The 24,348-nt window shown below is 42.8% G+C and overlaps 1 protein-coding gene across 11 annotated transcripts in view; it reads left to right on the top strand.

Moving 5' to 3' along the window:
* PTPRT (protein tyrosine phosphatase receptor type T) overlaps window positions 1–24,348 on the top strand; it is a 603,119-nt gene that overhangs the window by 238,409 nt on the left and 340,362 nt on the right. For all 11 annotated transcript variants that reach the window (XM_053394030.1, XM_053394036.1, XM_053394029.1 and 8 more), the window contains exons 3-6: window positions 292–563; window positions 4,195–4,276; window positions 7,772–7,887; window positions 17,799–17,973. In XM_053394030.1, coding sequence (XP_053250005.1) covers window positions 292–563; window positions 4,195–4,276; window positions 7,772–7,887; window positions 17,799–17,973 — 645 coding nt within the window. The remainder of the gene's footprint in view (window positions 1–291; window positions 564–4,194; window positions 4,277–7,771; window positions 7,888–17,798; window positions 17,974–24,348) is intronic.

The following is a 24,348-nucleotide window of genomic DNA, read 5'->3' as shown; positions in this document are numbered from 1 at the left end:
TGAAAATAGTAATAAATAACCCTCTTTAAGTAATGGTGGAGGCAGTGGGTGCAAATTTATTTGCAGCTCCTGTAATTTTGATGTCTTCTTGTCTTGTCAGATAAGTGTTGGCATAAAATAATAGGTTTTCAGTTCTTTGAGATGAATACCTGTTTTGTTTTCTGACTGCTGGGCAGATTGTTTAGAATTATTGGCTCTTCATCATACTATTGTTCCAGGGGAAGAGAAGGAAACCACTGACCTTATTTTTCTCTGCTATTGTCCCTCTCTTTGTTTCACATTTATCTCCAGGCTCCTTCATGATGGTGAACAGCTCTGGGAGAGCATCTGGACAAAAAGCTCACTTGCTTCTACCAACCTTGAAGGAAAATGACACACACTGTATTGACTTCCATTACTACCTGTCCAGTCGAGACCGCTCCAGCCCTGGATCATTGAATGTTTATGTCAAGGTTAATGGTGGACCTCAAGGCAACCCTATCTGGAATGTGTCTGGGATTGTTACAGAAGGCTGGGTGAAGGTAGAACTTGCAATCAGCACATTCTGGCCACACTTCTATCAGGTGTGTTTGAGATTCCCCCATCCTTAAAAAGTTGCGTCAGATATTTTGTGATTACATCATATCATATCCTATCTATTCTGTGATAATAACCACTTCCCCTTTCCCCCAGATACTACAGATAACTATCAATATCGTCTGCTTGGACCCTCATTAAATAACAGATAGTAGCACTCAGAATCACACTCTGATTTAGAAGAGAGCAGCCATAGTATTTCCTCGGATTTGTCCCAATGCAAGTTAAGGAATGTTGGCATTTCTGTAAAAACTAAGATAAATGCTAGAAATGTAATTCAGGCGTTTGCTTGCTTCACCAGACACCTGAATTTACATAGGAACACATTTGCAAGTTTGTTGCTAATACAAATTTCAGCTTTAACAAACTGTTTTGTCGTGTTGTTGTTGTTTGTTTGTTTTGCAGCAGAAACACTTAGCTGACATTTTCCTCACCATTGAGGGATACTGAGTACAAGTGATGCATGAAGACCCCAGGAGTAGGAGTGGTCAAATTTAGCCCCTTGCCCCTATACAGATAATTATATGGGGAATGTGGAGAAGTACACTTACAGAAGCCTTGATGGAAAGTACATGGAGAGACATGTCATGAAAATTGTAGCCATAGTCAAAACTGAGTATTCTTGAGAATGTGGGAGGGCAGGTGGAGAGAGTGTGTTTAGCTCTTTCTCTGCCATGATCCTGACAAAAATGGCATCTTTGAAGCAGCTGTTTATATTAGAGCTCCCATTTGTGCCAATGAAATAAGTTGGACATTAATAGGATTTGTGCAGTCAACATCACATTTGGTTTGGCACATAGCTGACCACTGTTATGTACTTAACAGTGAAGAGGTTGTCCTCTGCAAAGACGGATAAGAGGCAAGACTTTCTTCATCCAACAATTCCTCTCTCCTTGATTTCATCCCTTCTACCCCCTGTATCTGGAGCTATGATCCACTGTGTGGATATCATTTCTTAAATATGCACACATCTGATACTTTGCATGCATGGACTAACCCAGACATCCCCAAACTTGGCCCTCCAGATGTTTTGGGACTACAATTCCCACCATCCCTGACCACTGTTCCTGTTAGTGAGGGATGGTGGGAGTTGTAGTCCCAAAACATCTGGAGGGCCCAGTTTGGGGATGCTTGCACTAACCTAATGAGAGCTACTATCTAATATCCTGATGGGTCAGCTCAATACAAGGGTCTTCTCTAGTGTAGTTAATACTAATTGAAAATTACATGCATTGTGTATTCCACATGAAATAAATGTGGCTTGCTATTTATTGTGTTTCATATATATATATATATATACACACATATACATATACATATACATATACATATACATATACATATATATATATATATATATATATATATATATTTACTTCAAACATCCAGAGGCATCCCAAAGCAATTTACAATGATAAAATACAAAATTCATTTTTAAAAAAAGTTATAAAACAAAATGACATAAGTGTTCATCCAAAGGAAAAAGTAATCTAAAACAGAAAAGAATTTAGCCCTTTCCACACAGAATGAACACCAGTATCCACCAAAAGCTCAGGCACCAGTGCTGTCCAGGAGCAGAATTACATTAAGGCAGGTTTCTTCAAACTCGACCCTCCAGATGTTTTGAGACTACCATTCCCATCATCCCTGACCACTGGTCCTGCTAGCTAGGGATCATGGGAGTTGTAGGCCAAAAGCATCTGGAGGGCCAAGTCTGAGGAAGCCCGTTTTAAGGTGTCAAAAAGTAACATATGCATCAGGTCTGGCTAGCAGTACTGAGTACAGTACTTGTAAGCCCTGACACGGAGGATATTTAATCATTTGAGGTAGATGAGATTTCAGTGTTTTTCTTCTATGGTCAGCATATTCCCTTAATATGGTTTACCTTAGGCTACTCTTTTCATCTTCTCTCTAGTTGTTTCAGTTTTGCCATGAATTTTCACATTGTCCCAGATTGGATGTCAAAGTCACGACTCAGCTATGTTGGGACATCCCAAAGTCCCAAAGAATGACTAATGCTGCATATTACATAAATCACTTGCAACAACTTAATACTCACAGTAATATCTTTGAAAACTTGCCTAAACGGAAAGAAATATTGTGTGTTACATCAAATGCTTTTTTTAATTAGGCATATGCATATGAATTAGAAATGAGAAATACATTCATTTCATTTCTGATTATTAATCCTTTAAGCATAATTATATTTTGACAGAACAGTGAAAGATTATAAATGCAATAAATGAGGAAGGTGACACAGTTTCATTTTAAACTGAAAGGGCTTCATTATTATTATTATTATTATTTAAAAAGTCTAATTCCAAACACAGAATATTTATAAATAAATTAACTTGGAAATGTTAATGTTTTTAAGAAGTTTTTCACAAGGTTAATTGGCAAACATTCCTCCGTTTCTGTGAGTTGAATGCCTCTAAAAGGTGAAGAAGGCAGGGAAGCATCATTGGGCATCAAAGGGGTTGCCATTTTGATATACCCCATGTTTCAACAACAGCAAAGCCACCTTCTGTGATACTTCCTGGGTGCTCTATTTAGGGTGCAGCTAGATGGGAGCTGCTATTGAAATCAAACTGGAGATAGTACTCTGTTCCAGTGAGTACCAACACACACACACACATACTATTATCTTACAGATAACTTTATAAATTCAGTATTATTTTTAAAATATTACAGTTACCTATAAATATACTGAATAAGTATAATAAATGCATTGCATATGTACATACATCGCATACATGGTAAAATGTAAAATTGTCAAATTTATGATCTATTTCATACATCTCCTAATAATGAATATGGATTGACCAGATCTTGCCCTTTATCATTCCAACAAGCTCCATATTTCTGCAAAACTGACATGGCACTATTTATCTTCTCTAATTAACTTTGTCAACCTAACCTACGGACAGATGGATAGTGACATGTCCTGCATGCCCAAATACGGCTCAGGTAGTTTATCCAAAGGTGTGCCCAGTGTGAAGTTTCCCTCCTTAAGTGTTGTATGCAAAATTGAATGACTCAACATAATTATACTATGAGCTTTGGCATTTTTAATGACACAGGAGGAGAATTTACAGGGCAGCCATTTTGTTTGCGTGTTTCTTATAACACAGAGACTGTAACCTAATCTCAGGGAGTAAGCCCCATTGAATTCAATAGGCCTTGTTCATGAGTAGACATGGTTAGGCACTGTTAGGCCTAGTTCTGGCACTGAAATCCTTGGTTTTGTCTGTTTTTATTAGCATTTAACCCATTTAACTTGGCTTCATGCTTATGCTTAAGAACAAATCAGTGTGGTTCCTCCCCTGCCCCTGCCCCAGGCTTCTTCCAAGTGGAAGTGTGATAGATATTTTCCGACATTATGTTCAGTGGAGACATATTGGAACAGGACAATGTGTGTATTTTTCTTCCTTGTGCATTAATGACTAAACCTTCGGGGGGTTAAATTGGCTAGGTTATGAAAGCAATCAATATGTTGAGTTGTGAATCTCTGTCCCTGGATTTTGAACGTTTTCAGCTTCAGCTATGCGAAAAAGAATAGGCGAGAGATCCTTTCAGACAGCTTACTTAAGCAGCTTGTTTCCCCCCTGTGTATTTCAGGTGATATTTGAATCGGTTTCGTTGAAGGGACACCCTGGGTACATAGCTGTGGATGAAGTCAGAGTTCTTGCCCATCCATGCAGTAAGCATACTCCCCCCTCCCTTTTCCTTCCTAACCGTAGTAATGTGTTACACTCGGCCTTGCATCAAGAGGAGTAATTCGCCCAATTCAATCAGTTCTGAAACATCTTCTTTTATCCTTTCCAAATGCTTACAGAGTGAAAGCAATCAACCCTGAATAAATACACAATTTATCAAGTTGTGCAACAGGCAGAACCGCTACAAATGTGCAGCTAGTGCCAAAATTCTAGTCCGTTATTAAGGAGATATAAAGCCCTGATTGTTAGCTCTGATTCAGGCCATTGAAGGAGAAGAATTGCAGGGTTCTGATGGTATCATATAGAAGTAAGTTAAAGGGGGAATTTTGGGATGTGGGGGAAGTTCTTTCATGTGCACACAACTAAGCAAATTAGTGCAACATTCACTCTGGAAGAAATGCCCTGGAGTATACTTTCTTTAAAGGAATGTAAATCTTTTCAGTGGCTCAATGAAAGAATTTAAAGAATATGTATCCCTTTCAAAGCACTTGATTCATACTGTGAAGCATAGAATAAGTCAAAAGATTGTTTCACTACATTCCCTCGGCTGTTGTATTTTGTACCAGCCGTTTTATCCATGGAAACACTCAATTAGGAATTTGTATCCATTTGTTGTTACAGATGTCCAATTCATAACATTCAGATACAAACTCACCCAAATCCGGGACTAATTCAGAGGTAACACTAGGGCCATTTTTGTGCTCATGGTACCTGCCTGGTATCTAGAAGCCAACAGAAAGCTTTATACTTGGGCCAGTGCAGTCACAATGAAGCATATTTAAGTCCTTCTAATTTCAACAGGCAAAAACTATGTAATATTTTTTTAGATACTTGTGTGACTTAAAAGGGATAAATATGGAAGATTTTGGGATCCAAAGGTGCCTTCTAATTTCTGTTCATGCTTTATATTTATCTGTTTATTACATTTATATCCTGGCTTTCTGCCAGCCACCCAACACAGTCTACAATTTTAAATGCTAAAAGAAATAAGTGTAAAGTTGACTGAGGAAGGGACAGGACAATTCCAGCAATGTTGTTAGGGACATTATATATAAGGCATTTATGTTCTCTCAAAGTGCTGTTGTGGTTTCTTTTAATACTCACTTCCCCAGCATTGCTAGCTAGAAGAGAATTAGTTTGACTCATTAGAGTATTCTCTTTAAAAACTTTTTGTCCTTTTGACTATCAGGTATTATACTATTGAGAGGGCCTTCTGGTGGTTTCCTCACTGCGAGAAGTGAGGTTACAGGAACCAGGCAGAGGGCCTTCTCTATAGTGGCTCCTGCCTTATGGAATACCCTCCCACCAGATGTCAAGGAAATAAACAACTATCTGACTTTTAGAAGACCTCTGAAGGCAGCCCTGTTTAGGGAAGTTTTTAATGTTTGATGTTTTATCGTATTTTTAATATTCTGTTGGGAGCTGCCCAGAGTGGCTCGGGAAACCCAGACAGATGGGTGCTGTATTAATAATAATAATAATAATAATAATAATAATAATAATAATAATAATAAATGTGATTGTGTTTGAACTCAAATTCATCAACCATTTTTACTTTACTTTCCTTTATTCATTTCTTCCTTTCGTTCCTTTTTAAAACTGTAGAGGACTCAGTAGCAGTAGCCTTGCCATCAATTAAAAAAGGCCCATTTTGATACACTAAAGCTAAAAGGAATGGAAAGTACCAACTGTCATAACGGCTTGCTGTAAAAAAGCAGTATTGTTTTATATCAAGGCTTCTCCATTTCAGGTGACAGATGAATGACCCTGTCTCAGCCAACAGCTAGTACATCAATAAATTGTGACATGGATAAACTACCGGCCAGCTAAAAGGGATGGCATAACTCTCTTTGACTCTGCTGGCCAAGTGATACTGCTCACCAAATTGTAGCTGGCCTTTCATTGTGACAGAGCCTGCGAAGCTATGGTCCTCTGTATGTTGATAGACTCCTCATTATTATCCATGATAATTGATCATGGTAGGGATGTGGGTGGCGCTGTGGTCTAAACCACTGAGCATTGGGCTTGCTGATCAAAAGGTCGGCGGTTCGAATCCCCACAGTGGGGTGAGCTCCCATTGCTCAGTCCCAGCTCCTGCCAACCTAGCAATTCGAAAGCACCCCAAAAAGTGCAAGTAGATAATAGGTCCCGCTCCGGCGGGAAGGTAAACAGCATTTCCGTGCGCTGCTCTGGTGTTGGTGTTCCGTTGCACCAGAAGCAGCTTAGTCATGCTGGCCACATGACCTGGAAAAACTGTCTGCAGAGCGGACAAACGCCGGCTCCCTCGGCCTGTAAAGCAAGATGAGCGCCACAACCCCACAGTCGTTTGCGACTGGACTTAATTGTCAGGGCTCCCTTTACCTTTAATTGATCATGGAGCTGCCCATTATGTGTTTCCCCCCATTATAGCAAATAGTAGAAAAGGGGCTTGGAGGAAAAAGTTAAACCCTCCCTGTGCCAGTGCTGCAGCAATGATCTGATTGCAATGCTGCAGAGCTGGCCCATTCATGAGGCAAGGTGAGGTCAACAGGCACAGCAGATCCTGTCTCCAAGGAATTCATTGCCCAGTGCTGCTGCCACAGCAACAGCTGTGTCATGCTCTTTGGGAGCTAGATCTGCTGCCACCTTGATAGTACCTCTCCACAAAATAGCCATTTTACAAAAGGAAAAATGGTGATGCTCAGGGCTTTTCCTCCCCAAAACCAGGCAAATAACCTACGTGCAACGCAAAACAAATAAAACATACAAAAAAGCAATGAACAGTCCTGCAAAAAGAAAAGGCAGCACCCCTTCAAACAACAAAGATGCCAATTAATCTCTTTAAAGATAGAATATTGGGATGGGCCTCAGGCCTCAGTGGACAGCACAGTGGGGTTATCTGAGGGTGTCCATGAGACCACATTGAGGACCCCATATATAAAGCCTCTATGTTCTGTGTGCTTACTTGAATGTAGGCCCCATTGAGTTCGGTGGAATTTGGTAATGGTAATATTTTAATAGGGTTGGACCATATCAAGTTGCTGTTGTTAGTTGTCTGTGAGTAGGAACCCAGGCTGCTTAGTAAAAAATATCTTGGCTCAGTTTTCCTTTGCCTACTTTTCCTTGTGAATGATATATTCATTGATTTTGTACATATTATGTTATATGTATTATATATTTACATCCTTCCACAGAAGAAATTTGCTATTTGCTTCCATCGTATATTAACTGAAATTTATTATTGGAGAATGTTGAATCCTTTTGGTGCAGAAGTGTTATTTATAGCCCATTATCTGTGCCGAGATGGTTGATGCTTTTGTTTTCATATCATTAGCTGAAAGCCATACTGTAGTATTTAAAACAAACCCCAAACTCAACACTGCTATGATGAGTAGTTTGTTCTGTGGGAAACCGGACATACTTGTTAAGAATGGCTGGTTCTCATAGCATACATATGAACTGTGAAGCTCTACCCAGATAATATTTTGCATTTTTGTTAGGAAAAGCTCCTCACTTCCTGCGGCTCCAGAACGTGGAGGTTAATGTTGGACAGAATGCAACGTTCCAGTGCATTGCTGGAGGAAAGTGGTCTCAACATGACAAACTGTGGCTACAGGTAAAGTAGAATGAGACTTTATGTGTTATTTTTCAGACACTCCAAAGCACAAATAGAGCTTCCTATTTTTGAAGACCACAAAACTCAAATAGAGCTCCATACTTTCCAGGGTTTCTCTGTTCCTATCAGTGACTGGAGTGATACTCCTCTGAATTCCTTGACAGAGCATTTCCCTTTGTGCAAAACCAGCTGCATGCTTCTACTCAATACCTTATTGTCTCAGATTTGTGCATGGAAAAATTATTTAGCTGAATATGCTGGGAACATTAATCAATTGGGCACATTTATAGAAATTAACTACCCTTGTATAAATGCACCCCCTTTTCCTAATTTAGTCCATTTGCAAAAAATAAAAAAAATAAAAAAATAAAAAAAATCAGAGTTTGACAAATTAGAAGCTTGGTTCAAAGGCTAGGAAGACAAAAGAAAAACAGGATATTAAAAGTTGGCAAATGAATAGTGTAGAAGAGGAAGGATGAGACACGTGGAAAGGAAGGCAGGAGTCTTCAAAGATCGAGTTTCTAGTATTCATGTTTGTTGAAAAACATTGAACACACATGTGCAAAATATGTTGAAATTCTGAAGTTTGCACTACTCTTTCATTTTATACTTGACTGTGTTAGAGAAATGTTATTATTTTTATTATTATTTATGAAATAAATAGGTTAAAAAGCTATAGTTTATTTAATTAGCTATACGCTAAAGCTGCACGACAATAATTTCCAGAAGAACCATGGCTGTTCCTAGACCAGTAGGCACCCAACCCTGTGGTTTTCCAGCTGTTTGGTCCACAGCTGTCAGGGAAGAGAGTTTTGTCAGTAGCAGGGGAGGGTTCTGAGCAGGAACTGGCAGAAGAGGAAGACAGGAAACTGATGCACGGGGGCGAGGCATAGTCAGGAGGAGCAGGGGGTCAGGGATGGTGAAGAGCCCTACAACCCAGCAGAGTTGGTAGGAGGAAGTTCAACCTCAGAAAGGGGGGGGGGGGCTTTCACACCAGCACAGGCAAGGAGGGAAATGAAACGTAAAAAGCAAAGATGTAGCACAAGGTTTCCATGCCTACTTTGTTGGTGCCGAAATCAAAGGAAACCAATTCCCAAATCTGACTCAACAGGTTCGGGCGCATGATTTTGAACTGCAGCTGTTCTTTGTCTATATGTAATAAAGACTGTAAATATCACGTTTGTGCTGGAGTTTTACTGTGAAGAGGGAACACCACCTTTACAACAGCTGGTATTATCTTTGACTACTGAACGTGCTGGCTGGGGTTACTGGAGTCCTACAATATCTGGAGAGCCATAGCTTAATTAACCATTCCTGTACTCAACCAAATATCCACTCTCCACATTAGAAGTGCCTTTGTTGCTTTTGTTGTTAGTTCATTCCCCCAACGCCTTATTTCTATTGCATTCGTAGCCCATTCAACAGATTCAATACATGACATGTATGGAAGATTAATCCCTGTCAGATAATAAAATGTATGGCCCTGATCGCTGTGAACTCACAATTGCACCATATGTTGAAAATGAAACTGATGTAAATTTTCCTGGAAATGATGGCTCATATCCAACATTGTGTGAGCAAAAAGTAACTTGAATAATGCTTGTTTCCATTCCCCACCCCCCAGCTATCTGCTCTCTCCCCAGGCATCTCTGGATGGTCAGTGGGACCTACTGAACATTGTGGCTGTGTTGTATGGGACTGCAGGGGGAAGCTGGAATTGGATGTGTCATCTGCCCAAGTTTGGGAGAATCTTTCTTCCCACTGTAGCCCATACAATGCTACAGTGGTACCTCTGGTTACGAACTTAATTTCTTCCGGAGGTCCGTTCTTAAACTGAAACCGTTCTTATCCTGAGGCATGCTTTTGCTAATGGGGCCTCCCACTGCATACGGCCTCCAGTGTCCAATTTCCATTCTCATCCTGGGGCAAAGTTCACAACCAGGAGCAGCTTTTTCCAGCTTAGCAGAGCTCGTAACCTGAAGTGTTCGTAACCAGAAGCGTTCATAACCAGAGGTACTACTATACAAGGCTTGGTATGTCCCCTGACCCTCTGGGTAGACTTTTTGAGGAGTCTGGGCAGAAGAAAAAGGAAGAGAACCATAGGTCAGGGTTGTCTTCCACTCATACAGCATTGGGCACAGCTTAAAAATAAAATGTGCTGTCCATGAACATCAGGGTTTCCAATTTTTCTTTCAACTGTCTTGAGCAATCTTGAGTAAGCAGTCTGTGACAAGCATTATCTAAGTTCAGCATCACCACCAGCACCTAGGCAATCATCTTTGTTTCCTGCAACTGAATCCAACCCTGAGAGCAGCTCCTTTTTCATGTTAGTTTCCCAGATAATTAACATACAACACAAATATTAAGTGTAATGGGAATTGGGGTTGCTTATGCGTAAAACTCCTTGCTGCTCCAAGCGGGTTGTATAGCGAAACCTTTCCCTAGTTTGACAGCGCCTTACAACGCGACTGTCTTAATCACTGGCAGAATCCGTCAGTGGGCGTTTCCTGAACTTCTTCCAACATAAAAACTCCTTGACAGCCAGTCTCCGCCTAGCTTCTCTGCGCGGAAGCCTTCTGCACAGAGTAGGCGTGCCAAGCGGAGGTCCTGCGCTCTCCCCACTGATCTCACTGGAAGAGTCTCGGAGCCTTCCCTCCGAAGTACTCTCAACCTCCCCTTTCTTCCTGGTGTCACCTTGGTTTCCTTCCCCAGTGGAAGCTCTCTCTCTCTCCTTGCTAGTTCCCTCCCCTGCATCATTGGAGCAGCTTCCCTCTCCGCTAATCTCTGATGTCAGTTCCCTGACATCCACCTCCCTCCCAGGCCCCTCCCCCTCCCCTGTCCGTCCCGGGGACGGTGAAGCGGGAAAACCCCGGAAGGAGCTATCCTCCTCCTCAGATGATTCCAACACCGCTCTCCACCTGCTGTTCTCTCTTTCCTCTGCCCAATCCCCCCAGTCAGATTCCTCTTCCTCGGATCTCTCCCCTTCCTCCGCTTCTGAGGCGGGAAATCCCACAAACTCTTCTTCATCCTCCGTGTTGCCAAATTGCTCCTCCCAGAACCTCTCTAATGGCTTGGGCTTCCTTGGGAACCTGCGATGAAACTCCTCCTGCAGATACTCCTCCCTGATCTCTTCTGCAGGAACCCAAGTGTTCTCCGATTCGGGCTCCCCCTCCCACGCCACCAAATATTCCACCCTCCTCCCTCTCCACCTTGAATCGAGAATTTCAGCTGCATGACCACTGAGTTCCCTTTCCTCTACCCGGGGATGCCTGGGTGTTTCTCTTTCTTGTCCCAGAGATCCTTCCCTGTACGGTGAGAGTAAGGACCGGTGGAACACTGGGTGCAGTTTCATGTTGGTGGGCAATCTGAGTCTAAAGGTCACAGGATTAACCTGTTGTGTTACCTCGAAAGGTCCCAATCGCCTTGGCCGTAGTTTCTTACACCCCCCTTTGAACGGTAACCCTTGGGTAGACAACCACACCTGGTCCCCCACTCTTATAGTTTCCCCTTCTCTGCGGTGCTTGTCTGCCTGCCTCTTGTACGCTTCCTTCGCCCTCTCCAGGTTAACCTTAAGTTGTTGGTGTAAAGCCTCCATTTCTTCCACAAATTGTTCGGCTGCCGGTACACTCCACCTTCCCCCCTCCTCCCCTGGGAAGGCCCTGGGATGACACCCGTAATTGGCCATGAATGGACTCATCCCCATGGACACATGTTCCGCGTTATTGTATGCAAATTCAGCCAGCGCTAGTTTGTCCACCCAATCGTTCTCCCTTTCGTTGACGTAGCAGCGTAGATACTGTTGAAGTATGCTATTAGCTCTTTCTGCTTGTCCGTTGGTCTCTGGGTGTCTGGCCGTCGAGAAGCTAACTTCAACTTCCAGCAGTCTCATGAGCTTCCTCCAGAATCTGGAAGTAAATTGGCGGCCTCTGTCGGATAAAACCCTCAAGGGGGCGCCATGCAACCTGAAGACGTGATCTACAAACAGCAGAGCTGTTTCCTCTGCAGTCACTGCATGCGAGCAAGCAATAAAATGGCACATTTTAGTCATCAAGTCAACTACCACCATGACTGCTGTTTTCCCCCTGGACTTGGGTAAATCAGTCATAAAATCAATTGATACCCCTTCCCATGGTCTTTCTGGTGTGGGCAAAGGTTCCAGTAACCCCGCGGGTGCTGCCCTTTCCCCTTTAGCCCGCTGGCAGCACTCGCACCCCTGTACGTATTCCCGCACATCCTCCCTTACCCTTGGCCACCAGAACTGCCTGGTGACAAGCAACATGGTCTTGTGTTGACCGAAATGTCCCGCTGTGGGGTTGTCATGCAGTTGTTTGAGTATTCTTCTCCTCAAGTCCCCTTCCGGTATGTACAACGCACCCTTATAGTACAAAGCCCCCTCCTTAACCTCAAAACCCCCCTGATTTTCGGCATCTCGAATCTCCCTGATTTTGGTTTGGGCGTACTGGTCATCCCTCGTTAAACCGGCTAGTTCTTGTCTACCTACCAACACTCCCCCCCACACCCATCGGTCCTCGGGTATGACATGACGCACTTCTGATACTTCCTCTCCTTCCAAGTACTCCGGTTTGCGAGAGAGAGCGTCTGCTCTGACGTTTTCCTTCCCCGGCACGTACCTAATCTCAAAAAAAAAAAAACTTGGAAAACTCCTGTGCCCACCGCACCTGTCTTTGGTTCAGGACTCGCGCAGTCCTCCAATATTCCAGGTTCTTATGGTCCGTGCACACCTGGATCTTGTGCTGTGCACCTATTAGAAAATGTCTCCAGCGGCGAAAAGCCTCATGAATGGCCAGCAGTTCCCTGTCATACACCGTGTAGTTTTGTTCTGACTTGTTCAGCTTCCTTGAGAAAAAGGCGTACGGCTTCCACTCTCCCCGATTTCCCGGTTGGAGCAATACTGCTCCCACCGCTCTGTCTGACGCGTCTGTCTCCAGCCTCATCGGCTTCTGCAGATCCACGTGTAAGAGTTGCTCTTCTGAAGCGAACGCCTTCTTTAGCTTTTCAAAGGACTGCTGAGCCTCTTCCGTCCATTCAAACTTCTTCTTGCTGCTGAGGCAATCGGTTATGGGTGCCGTTAAGTGGGCGAAGTTCTTGATGAACTTCCTATAGAAGTTCCCAAACCCCAGGAACCTCTGCACGTCCTTCCGGTTCTTGGGAGTCCTCCATTCTAGCACCGCTTGCACCTTGCCTGGGTCCATGGCTAAGCCTTTGTCAGACAACCTGTAACCCAGGAACTCCACCTCTCGGGCATGGAATTGGCACTTCTCCAGCTTGACCCACAGCTGGTGCTCCTGCAGTCTTTTCAGCACTTCCCTGACGTCTTTTATATGCTGCTCTTCGTTCTCCGAGTAGATTAGTACGTCGTCCAAGAAAGCCACGCAATTCTTGTACAGCAGGGACCCCAGCACGTGGTGCATGAAGGCTTGAAATGTGCTTGAGCCTGATTGTAATCCGAAGGGCATAACTAAGTACTCAAAGGCCCCCAGAGGGGTGAACATGGTGGTTTTCCATTCATCCCCCTCCCTCATCCTTATCAAATTGTACGCCCCCCGAAGGTCCAACTTGGTAAAGACCTTCCCTTTCCTTACCCTGGCCAAAATATCGTCAATTCTGGGCATTGGAAATGTCACTGGTTCTGACACCAGGTTCAAACTCCGGTAATCTACGACCAATCTGGGCTCTTTAGAGTCTTTCTTGTCCACAAAGAACACTGGACTGCCCCCCACCGCCCTTGATTCTCGTATGAAACCCCTCTTCAGGTTCTTGTCAATAAAGTTCCGCAACTCCTGCATCTCCCTGTCCGACATGGCGTACAGCTTACCCACGGGCAGCTGAGCCCCTGGGAGTAGGTTGATTTGACAGTCAAAGGGCCTGTGAGGGGGTAGTTTATCAGCCTCCTTCTCACTGAAGACTTCTTCCAGGTCTGCGTACTGAGATAGTATTCTCCCCTTTTCCCCTGCCGCCATCCCTGCCACCCTTGCTACTGCCATCCTCTGGGTCTCCCCTCCATGGCAGTGCTCCACGCAGTGAGCAGATCCAAAGGTTACTGTCCGCTGGTGCCATCCCACCACTGGATCGTGCAGTGCCAGCCAACTCATTCCCAGTATGATTGGTGGTCCTGCTAGTGTGACTACATGAAAGGCAATTGTCTCAGTGTGTCTGGCGACCCTCATTTTCATGGGGGGGGGGTCTGGTGGGTCACTTCCCCTCCCAGGAGTTCTCTCCCATCAATGGTCGTTACTTGCAGGGGGTGTTCTAGAGGCACTACTTGGAGCTGGTGCTCTAGTGCAAAATCCCTGCTAAAAAAGTTACAAGAGCTGCCTGAATCCAGCAACGCCTTCACCTTAATTGGGTGTCCGTTAGGGAGTTCTAGTATCACCTCTATGGCTATGGCCGCTCGGGGAGGGTCTGGTTTGGGCACCTTTACTGGTTGCTCGCCTGGCTGCTGTGCCCACTCTCGGGCAGCCAAGCATTCCCGTTTCCCTGCTCTTTATTTCCTTCCTCCTCCCCCCCAACTGCCCCCACCATTCCTTGCCACGCCTTTTTCTGAGGGCAGACTCTGGCAAAATGTCCCGGCTGCTGGCAGAGAAAGCACTTCTTAGTCATTTTCCCCTCCTTCTTGCGAACCTCACTGGAGTTTGAAACCCCGCGCGTGCGCGCTCCTCCAATCTCCATTGGTTCCGCGGCCGGCGCGGGTGGCTCAGGCACGTCCGGAATGCGGTTGTCATACCAACGCTCTGCTCTCCCTTCCCGCCTTTCTAGAGCGCGCGCCTCTTGGCGTACTCCCACAGCCAGCGCCATTTTGGTCAGCTGATCCATCGATTCCGGGCGGGGCGTGCGGGAGAGTTCATCTTTTACCCAAGGGGATAATCCTTCCTCAAATAACATTTGCACTGGCGCCGAACCCAGTTCCCACCCAAGTCTATGGATCAGCATCGCAAATCGCGACCAGTACTCTCTCACTGATTGGTTCCCTTGTTTGCACCCCATCAGTTCTTTGCGGGTCACGCTCTGTTCCACATCACTCGAGAACATATGGTCCATGGCGTTAAAAAATTTTCTCAAATCCTTCAAGGCAGCATTCTCCGACGCCATCAAGGGTCGGATCCAATCTCTGGCGCGCCCTTCCAGATGCCCTACCACGAAAGCTACCCTCCCTGCATCATCTACAAAGTCCTCGTACTGCAGGTCCAGCGCATACTGCACTTCTGTCTTAAATGCATTATAGTCTCTGGGATTGCCCCCAAACTTCTGCACTAGTCCCGGTACCTTCCTTGCGATGGGGGTGGGCTTCCCCTGGGCATCCTGAGTGCGCCTTTCATCCAGCCGCGCCGCTAGTAGGGCGAGTTGCTGCTCCAACTCTCTGTTTCTCTCCTCCAGAGTAGGTCCTCCTCTGCCCCCCTCTCCGGCGCCGGCTCCTCCAGTTTGACTCATGATGCTGCCCCTGCTTCTCTGCGCACAAGCAACTTAGAGGACTGACGGATTGCTGTAATGGGAATTGGGGTTGCTTATGTGTAAAACTCCTTGCTGCTCCAAGCGGGTTGTATAGCGAAACCTTTCCCTAGTTTGACAGCGCCTTACAACGCGACTGTCTTAATCACTGGCAGAATCCATCAGTGGGCGTTTCCTGAACTTCTTCCAACATAAAAACTCCTTGACAGCCAGTCTCCGCCTAGCTTCTCTGCGCGGAAGCCTTCTGCGCAGAGTAGGCGTGCCAAGCGGAGGTCCTGCGCTCTCCCCACTGATCTCACTGGAAGAGTCTCGGAGCCTTCCCTCCGAAGTACTCTCAACCTCCCCTTTCTTCCTGGTGTCACCTTGGTTTCCTTCCCCAGCAGAAGCTCTCTCTCTCTCCTTGCTAGTTCCCTCCCCTGCATCATTGGAGCGGCTTCCCTCTCCGCTAATCTCTGATGTCAGTTCCCTGACATTAAGGAACTGTTGGAAGAGTAAGAATGGAAGAGAGCCAGTGTGGTGTAGTGGTTAAGAGCGGTAGTCACGTAATCTGGGTAACCGGGTTCGCGTCTCCGCTCCTCCACATGCAGCTGCTGGGTGACCTTGGGCCAGTCATACTTCTTTGAAGTCTCTCAGCCCCACTCACCTCACAGAGTGTCTGTTGTGGGGGAGGAAGGGAAAGGAGAATGTTAGCCGCTTTGAGACTCCTTAAAGGGAGTGAAAGGCGGGATATCAAATCCAAACTCTTCTTCCTCTTCTTCTACTGTGAAATTCCTAAAAGGACTTAAAAGCAATAAAGGTTACCACCATTCTTCTATCTTTCATAAGGCCATGCAAAGTCACAGGACATAATGGAACAAAATTCAGGCAAGCTTCTGGCCAAAATTTGTGCATATGTACAAACTGAAACTCTTGTTATCTATACTGTTGTTGTTGTTCTTTTTTACTTTACGTAGCAACTTGATTACCTCAATCCTAAAGAAGTTAATTACAAATCATTAACATTACTTATGCCGGATTAAGACTTCAATTAATTCAATCAGAACCACTTTGAAAGTTAGTAGGATGAAGACATTAGAATAAGCAACTGTTATGAACACAGTATTAAATGCATTACATTTACGTGGTTCATCTTAAAAATGTATTGTGAGAAGTTAAAGATGCCTTTCACTACACTGAGCAAATAAGCAGTATCTGTGTGAACACATTCCCACTAATCTCACTAAAAATACTAGAAAAAAAGAAGCAGGGAATCTAAAAATAATAATGAATATAAGAAGCATCTTCTCTCTGGAAGCTGAATTTATGTGCTATTGCTGTTTGTTTGTTTGTTACATTTGTTTGTTGCTTTATCTTGGCCAAGGCAACCCAAAGTGACTTACAACCAACCTACCAATCAACAAGTCCACCCATAGATATATTAAAAACAAGGAGGAGGGATATATTAAAAACATCCCACCCACTTTAAAAAAGGCCACAGATAGTTAAAGACCTGGTTATGAGGAAAGTTTTTGTCTGGCGCCCAAATAAAGGCCTGTTTGGGTGTTGCCACCTTCCAGACACATAAAAGGGCCTCAGAGTAATTGGCCACAGGCCCTCCAAATCTCAATCATAAGGTTGTTCAGTTGGCAGCTTTGGTATTCTTAAGAGCTGCTCATGTTAAGAGCTGGTTGTGCCCAACACATATATACACTTTTGCTTCATAATAGCTGACAATACATGCTTTATGTTTATTACTGTCTCAACTGAAGCTATGGAGGATTCCATGTCTTATCTATTAGCACAGGGCAGATTACCTTATGATCTGGCATGTCCTAAATTATAGGTTCCTGAAAATGGAGATTGATTAGCAGGTAATGGAACAATCTGTTGAATTCTGTGGTTTCCTTGCAGGCTACTTTACACATCCCTGCCCAGCAAAAATTAAAGTGTTAACTCAGAAATATTTCCCATTGTATTTGACTGCATTTCATGTGGTCTATTTCCAGACAACCACACAACTATCTGGGAATAACTACTATAGTGGCACTTCTGAATCAATATGTATATGTTCCACTGCATGCTATTACAGCCCCTCTTTATGTCAGGAAAGAGGGTGTTAGAGTTCTCATTCAATGTTTTCATGAGCTGATTGAAAGATCCCACTAATGAAGTTGGGGGGGGGGATAGAAACTATTCTGGTTTTTGTAAATGAACTGTCTGTTGTGGCAGCATTTGTTTATAGTGGCTTTTTGGGGTACAAAACCCTTTAAGACAAGGACTGCATGTCTCAGTAGAACTATTGACCTTTGCTAATTTCTCAGTAGAAAATGATTTAGGGGACGATTTCCCTGAATTTTGTGTATGAATAAAAAACAATGAAGACTGAATCATAAATGAATTAAATGATCTTCTTGCATGATCATATCATATTTTCTCTCTCCCCTCCCCTCCGGTTGATTTGACAGCAGTGGAATGGCAGAGACACGGCTTTAATGGTCACCAGAGTCGTCAACCATAGACGTTTTTCTGCTACGGTCAGCGTAGCTGACACTTCTCAGCGCAGCATCAGTAAATACCGATGTGTCATCCGCTCAGATGGTGGATCAGGAGTTTCAAACTACGCAGAACTAATAGTGAAAGGTAAGTGGCAGCTTGTGTTTACACATGTGTATTGCCTTCAGCACCTGCGCAAGACACAGAGCTCTGACAGTGGACCAATGAGTCCAATATTAAAACATTTAAGAGGGGGAAAACACCCCCCCCAAGCAAATTTCAGTCCTTGAATTTCTGTCTCATGAACATGAACAGGAAGTACTTGCTGACCATAATTAGAGTACCAGATTTACTTAAGTTACTTTACTTTTTAAAATACATTTTAAATATTGTATTGATCTTTGATTTTTATGGACATCATCCTGGAATCCACGTTTTAGATGAAGGTGCAGTTTAGAAACATGGAGGATAATTTTAGAATTGAAATTTAAAAATATTCCCAACAAATAACAATGGGTATTTATTATTAATGTTACTGATATTTATCAAATATGTGCAGAAAAGAACCCTGAAATATTGTCCAGAGGTAAACTACTACAATGTGAAATCATTCATTCATTTAAAAATATGCATGAGAGAGAGAAAGGGAGAAAGAGAGAAAGAGAGAGGGGCGAGAGAGAGAGAGAGATTGGTGTGGCTTTGAGACACAGACTGTAGTTATGGTACAGCCATCTTCAGATATCTGAAGGGGTGTCATATGGAAGATGAAGGAAGCTTGTTTTCTGCTGCTCTAGGGGGTAGGACCTGAACCAAAGGATTCAAAGTACAAGAAATGAGATTCTGAACATCCCTAAGCATTAGGAAGAACTTTCAGATGGTCAGAGCTGGTCCATAGTGGAATGAACTTCCTTGGAAGGTGGTGAACAGCTGACAGTTTTTAAACAGAGTTTGGATGGCCATCTGTCAGGGATTCTTTAACAGTGATTCCTGTATTTCAGAGGGTTGGACTAAATGACCCTTGGGGTCCCTTACAATTCTACATTTCTGCTTGATATTTTGCTCCAGAATGGAAGTTTCCAGGTGCCTGCTCACCTTCCAAATTTCTATCAGCTAGATGATTAACACCCCTAACCCTCTGCAAGTTGTGCTACATTGCTCCCTGGGGTGATTTTATTTTGGTTTTTAGATTAGATAAGGGTACTAGTTTGAAGAGATAGGAATCCAATCCTTGACCAAGGTAAAGAATATCACTGCGTTCCCAGATTTCTACTTGGCTGAAGGAGTGTAGGAGCTAAAAGCTATATAGTTACAGTACAGCTGTGTGATAAGCCTTAAAGTTGTACATTGTATGTTTAGAAGTGCCTGAATCTATCCATGGAGAAGATGTTGGACAATCCATGTGTAAAAAGAAGGAGTACTAGCTTCTGAGTAAAAGTATCTGTGGACATCTGTCCTTAGATAGTGAAGGCAAGAGCTGGTCATTGTTCAGAAACGTTGCTGTAGCTGTAATGCTATAATACAGTGGTTCTCAACCTGTGGGTCCCCAGATGTTGTTGGACTACAACTCCCATCATCCCTGAACTCTGGCCTTACTAGCTAGGGTTGATGGGAGTTGTAGTCCAACAACATCTGGGGACCCACAGGTTGAGAACTGCTCCTTTAATGTGAGCTGTAAACAGTGATGAAGTGATGAACACCCAGGAGTCAAGACATTGATAGATTTTATGTCAAAAGTAAACAGATGGGGGGGGTGGATAAGCTGTTGTGGTAGACACTGCTGGTTTTTTGGTTGTTGTTTTTTAAAGGGGGGTCAAGATAATTAAGTGCAGATCAAGTATTATTTTGCCAAGACTTACTTTTCTTTGTTTCCATCCTCTTATTGATCAGGTAAATTTGTGAGAGCTTGATGCGAGGTTAGTCTAATGAAGTACTGCTGTCCCTTTGTAATTGTATGGATCAGTGCTTCCGAAAAGACCTAATTTGGTGAGGGTAATATCAAATTTGTAATGATGTGCTTGCACAGAATTTGAAATGAAAGCAAATTGGAATTGCCTAATCCCAAAGAGCCGCTTATTAAATTGCAGTGATGTGTTTGGATATACATTATATTAGTTTGTAATTGAAGACTAGGTCAATTGACAGCCTCGTCTCTAAATCTGTAGATCAAGGCAAGCTCAATTCACCCAAGTGCACAAAGGCAGAAGGGAAGTAAAATGTTCCTTTTCTTTTGTTGAAGACAATCCTGCATGAAATACATGGCAATAGATGTGAAAGGGGGGAAATGTGTTCACTTTGGAGAAGATGTAAAACAAGATGGTCACAATTGGGGCAAATTTAACAATCAGCATAGTGCCAAGAAACTGAAGCCATTTTCAAATGTTTTTTGAATTGGGGCAGCAACTTGATTAAAGAAAATTCTATTGATTAATTGTGTGGGTGATATCTAAGGTGACTTACCACTAAATCTGTTGGTGGAATAGAGATGGAGGTAATTTTTGGCAATTCTCCTGCAGTACCTGATACCCTCCTTTATTTTTTTCTCAGAAGGGTTCCTACCCTCTGCAACAGATTAAGACAGGCAGTACATAAGGATCACTGGAAATTGTCTTCCCCCTTTACTACTGATTCCATCAGTGGACAGTCACCATTGAATATCACCTTATAGGTTTTAGTTGATTATTGATCTGAATCTATCTATTTCACATAACATAGAAGTGTGCATCACCTTAGAAGACATATTATTTGTTATGAAAGAGAGAAAAGGGGGTTAAATACTCTCATAGGCAGTTTTATAAGCAATTGTTTCAAAGTATTTTTTTAAGTCTACTGACTAATTAATTCATTTGATGATAAAGTTTTAAAATGATTAATCTAACACTCAATTAAAGATTGCAACCTTTCTTAAACTTTTATTTAAATGTTAGAATGGAGTCTACACTCCTTTTACTCAAGAATTCCCAAATTGCATGTGGAGTCTCTCTCCCCCCTTCTAACTTTCCAGGCACAAATCAATATGCTGGTATTTATCTTTAAAGCCCTCATGGGTTTGGCTTCTGTGTTTCCTAAGGACCATTTCCTTCTCACATGTTTGATAATTATCTAAGGAAATTCCCCTGATCCTTCAATCTGGTGAGACACAGCTGACTACTATCAGGGCTGGCCATTGTCTATAGCAGTGGAATACTTTGGCAAGCAAGGTATGATAAACCCTGCTATTGTAATGCTTTAGGAAGCTGGTAGAGACATGACATGACTCTTTAGAAAGACCTTCAGCTTCTTTTTTCGTTGGCATTCTGTTTTGTTTTGTTTTGGGTTTCTTATGTAAATATTGTTGAATTTTTACGATTATGTTCAATTTGGGGATTATTATGTATTTTAAATGTATAATGAAGTGTTGCTTTGTTAACTACCTTGTTTGTTGGATTGTGTGCTTTCTTTAAAAATGGAATAGGCAAGATATAATTGTTTGAAAAAGCATAACATTTTAAAACACATGAAATCTGGGCTGCGTGTACACTACACCTGTAAAACACATTTGGAGCACATTCTTTCCCTCAAATAATTCTGGCCATTATAGTTTACCCCTCACAGGCTTAAAATTCCCAGTAACCCGTAACAAAACAAAGTCATAAAAATGAATGACTTTGTTAGTTGTTCAAGGCATACTACTAAATAAGTGTTTATTCTGTGATGAAACAATATTTAAATAACATTTTTATAAGGACTTTTAAAAATGCAAATTAATACAGGACAGGACAGATTTATGCAAATTTGACATTGACTGGAAATAGACACTGATCCATTTATCACTACTTATATGATCCCCCCATTGGAAATAAGCATGCTAGTTAGATAGATTTTGCTTCATGAGTACCGTCAAACCTTGGCTCCTGAATGCCTCCATTACTGTACATTTCGGCTCCCAAACGCCGAAAATCCGGAAGTAAGTGTTCTGGTTTTCAAACGTTTTTCGGAAGCCGAACATCCAGTGTGGCTTCCGCTTGAGTGCAGGAAGCTTCTGCAGCCAATCAAAAGCCGTGCTTCAGCTGTCAAACATTTCAGAAGCCAAAAAGGCTTCCAGAACGGATTACGTTCGACAACCAAGGTTGGACTAATAATAATAATAATAATAATAATAATAATAATAATCAAGGCTCTCCACATTTTCATGAAACCTTTTGTACCAGCATTGCTTTCCACACAGGTTAAGCAACAGTTATGAGAGTTTATCCCCCAGGGTTGAGTGCTATAGTATTATATTTTCAGCTTCAAGAAATGTGACTCAGCCAGTTGAATATGAATGTATGGTTTGCTATGAGAAGTAAATTGTGGATTTGATGTGCTGTGCAATGAGGTTGCTCCGTTCCACCTCTGTGTGTGTGCACATGTGTATGTGTGTTTAAGCTTCCATAAAGGATATTCTGTTCCTGAAATAATTCACACATGTAAGGTCAGCTCTTCTGTTATTTGATTTGGGGAAGGGAGAGCTGTTCCTTTATGTCTGCTTTTATTTGGTCATTGCAGTGAAGTGTTACATCACAGAATCATATAATTGTAGTGTTGTAGTCCAACCCCCTCCAGTGCAGGAATCCTGTCCACAGCTGTCCCTGTGTGGGCTTGAACCACCAATCTTCTGGTTAGCAGCCAAACACACTGCCCCACTGTGCCACAGACTGTTGCAGTCCAGTGCTGGGATTGACCTTGAAATAATAGGGAAAGGGAAGAAGGGAGAAGAACATAATTTTATTTTACTCATTCACTTCAATTTGTGTCACACCAGATTCTGAAAGTTCAAGGTGAATTTACACGTCTTTTGAAAAAAAGTAGGGCAATAATTTGTGTCTCAACTGATTATTCCTGTTCATTTATAGCACTGTTCTACACTCTTTAGCCAAAAGACTCCCAGAGCAGATTCATATACTATTAATTAGAATGAAGTGGCCACATTTTTCGTGAGGAAGGCCGCATTGACAGTAAGACATCCATTCAAAGGCCATGTATTACTGGCCATGTACACACGTGTATAGAAGACGCATGTAGACTATGTGCACACACACCACACATGCAGTGCAAATAGTAACCAGACAAGCTTCTAGGAATGGGAGAGAAATCTGATTCAATTCTCATTTATAGGTGAACCTAGTTCATTTATAGTTTCTGAAACAATATGCAAACTGGAACATAGCCATTTCCTGATCAGATCCAAAGATAAAGCTGCAGGGGCTGGCAGGCCACTCTCTGTGCATATACTAGCATAATTGTGTATAAAAGTTGTATATTAGGAGAAATGTTTATGAATCTCCATGCAGACCTTTCTGTAAAACAAAACAAAAAACCAACCCTCAGATATTTTTGCAGACACTGTTGAAAACTGAAATTGACAGATTTTTTTTTCTTATTTAGAATGTGGTTTTCCTTAATCTAAACTAATGAATAGGTAACAATGAGAGTTGGATCTAATGGTAGTAATCCTGTTCCCATGAGTTCCCATGTGCTTAATTATAAATAGTTTGTACGAATGTTGCAGATGAAACCATTGCTTTCTGGACATGAATAAAATGCACTTCACTGAGAAGGGTGAGCACATTCCATTTCTGTCACATCTTGAGAATATTCTGAGCACTTAATCTCTCCCCTTCCCCCATGAAAACTTTGACATTTCTCTTTTTGAATTCCATTGTTAGTATATGCCCTGTTCTACAGGATTATTGTTTTTTAACTATTGATTCTGTTTCCCCCCCCCCCTTTGCTCATCCATCCTCAACTAACAACAGCAATCAATTCGCTATTCATCTTCTCAGCATTTGGATTACGCATCCTGAGCGTGGGGGAAAGATGCCCACAGTTTCAAATAGTGCAAATCACCTTTTGTAAAGCCATTAAGGAGACGTTCTTTTGTTTTTTTAAGACAAAAATCCCCAAGGATAATTTGATACTGTGTTTAGACTTCTTTAGCTGCAGCTGGCAGCTCAGAGATTCAGCCAGGTCTCCTTGGTAGCATATCTTCCATTTACACGGTGCAATAACTTAATTTTGAGTTTCAAACAGGAGCCAACAAATGTGCTAACCTTAATTTGTATGTAGTCAGAGGTGGTAGTAGTGGGCTATCCTTCAGTAGGAAACAGGTCAAGTGGAAGTGCATTGGCTATTCAGTGAGCCCTACAGGCCCCTTCTGCACAAGGGAAGCAAACAAATTATAGGCAACTCTTCATTTGTGTGGAGGTTGTATTCCGGGTCATCACACGCCCCAGTGAAGTGCACATAAGCCTGCCCTGCCCCATTCCACCCTTGTTACACCCCCTTTCGATGCTAGAAATGGCATGTGCATCAGCGGTCACATGCCAATCAAACATACAGGTTGCTTGCCTGTATGTTTCATTTATGAATACCAGTATTATAAAAGGTAAAGCTAAAGGGACCCCTGACCATTAGGTCCAGTCGCGGACGACTCTGGGGTTGCGGCGCTCATCTTGCTTTACTGGCCAAGGGAGCCGGCATACAGCTTCCGGGTCATGTGGCTGG

Source organism: Podarcis raffonei, chromosome 6 (assembly GCF_027172205.1).
Source record: "Podarcis raffonei isolate rPodRaf1 chromosome 6, rPodRaf1.pri, whole genome shotgun sequence".
NCBI classification, from domain to species: Eukaryota; Metazoa; Chordata; class Lepidosauria; order Squamata; family Lacertidae; genus Podarcis; species Podarcis raffonei.
This window is presented reverse-complemented; position numbering and strand designations above follow the sequence as displayed.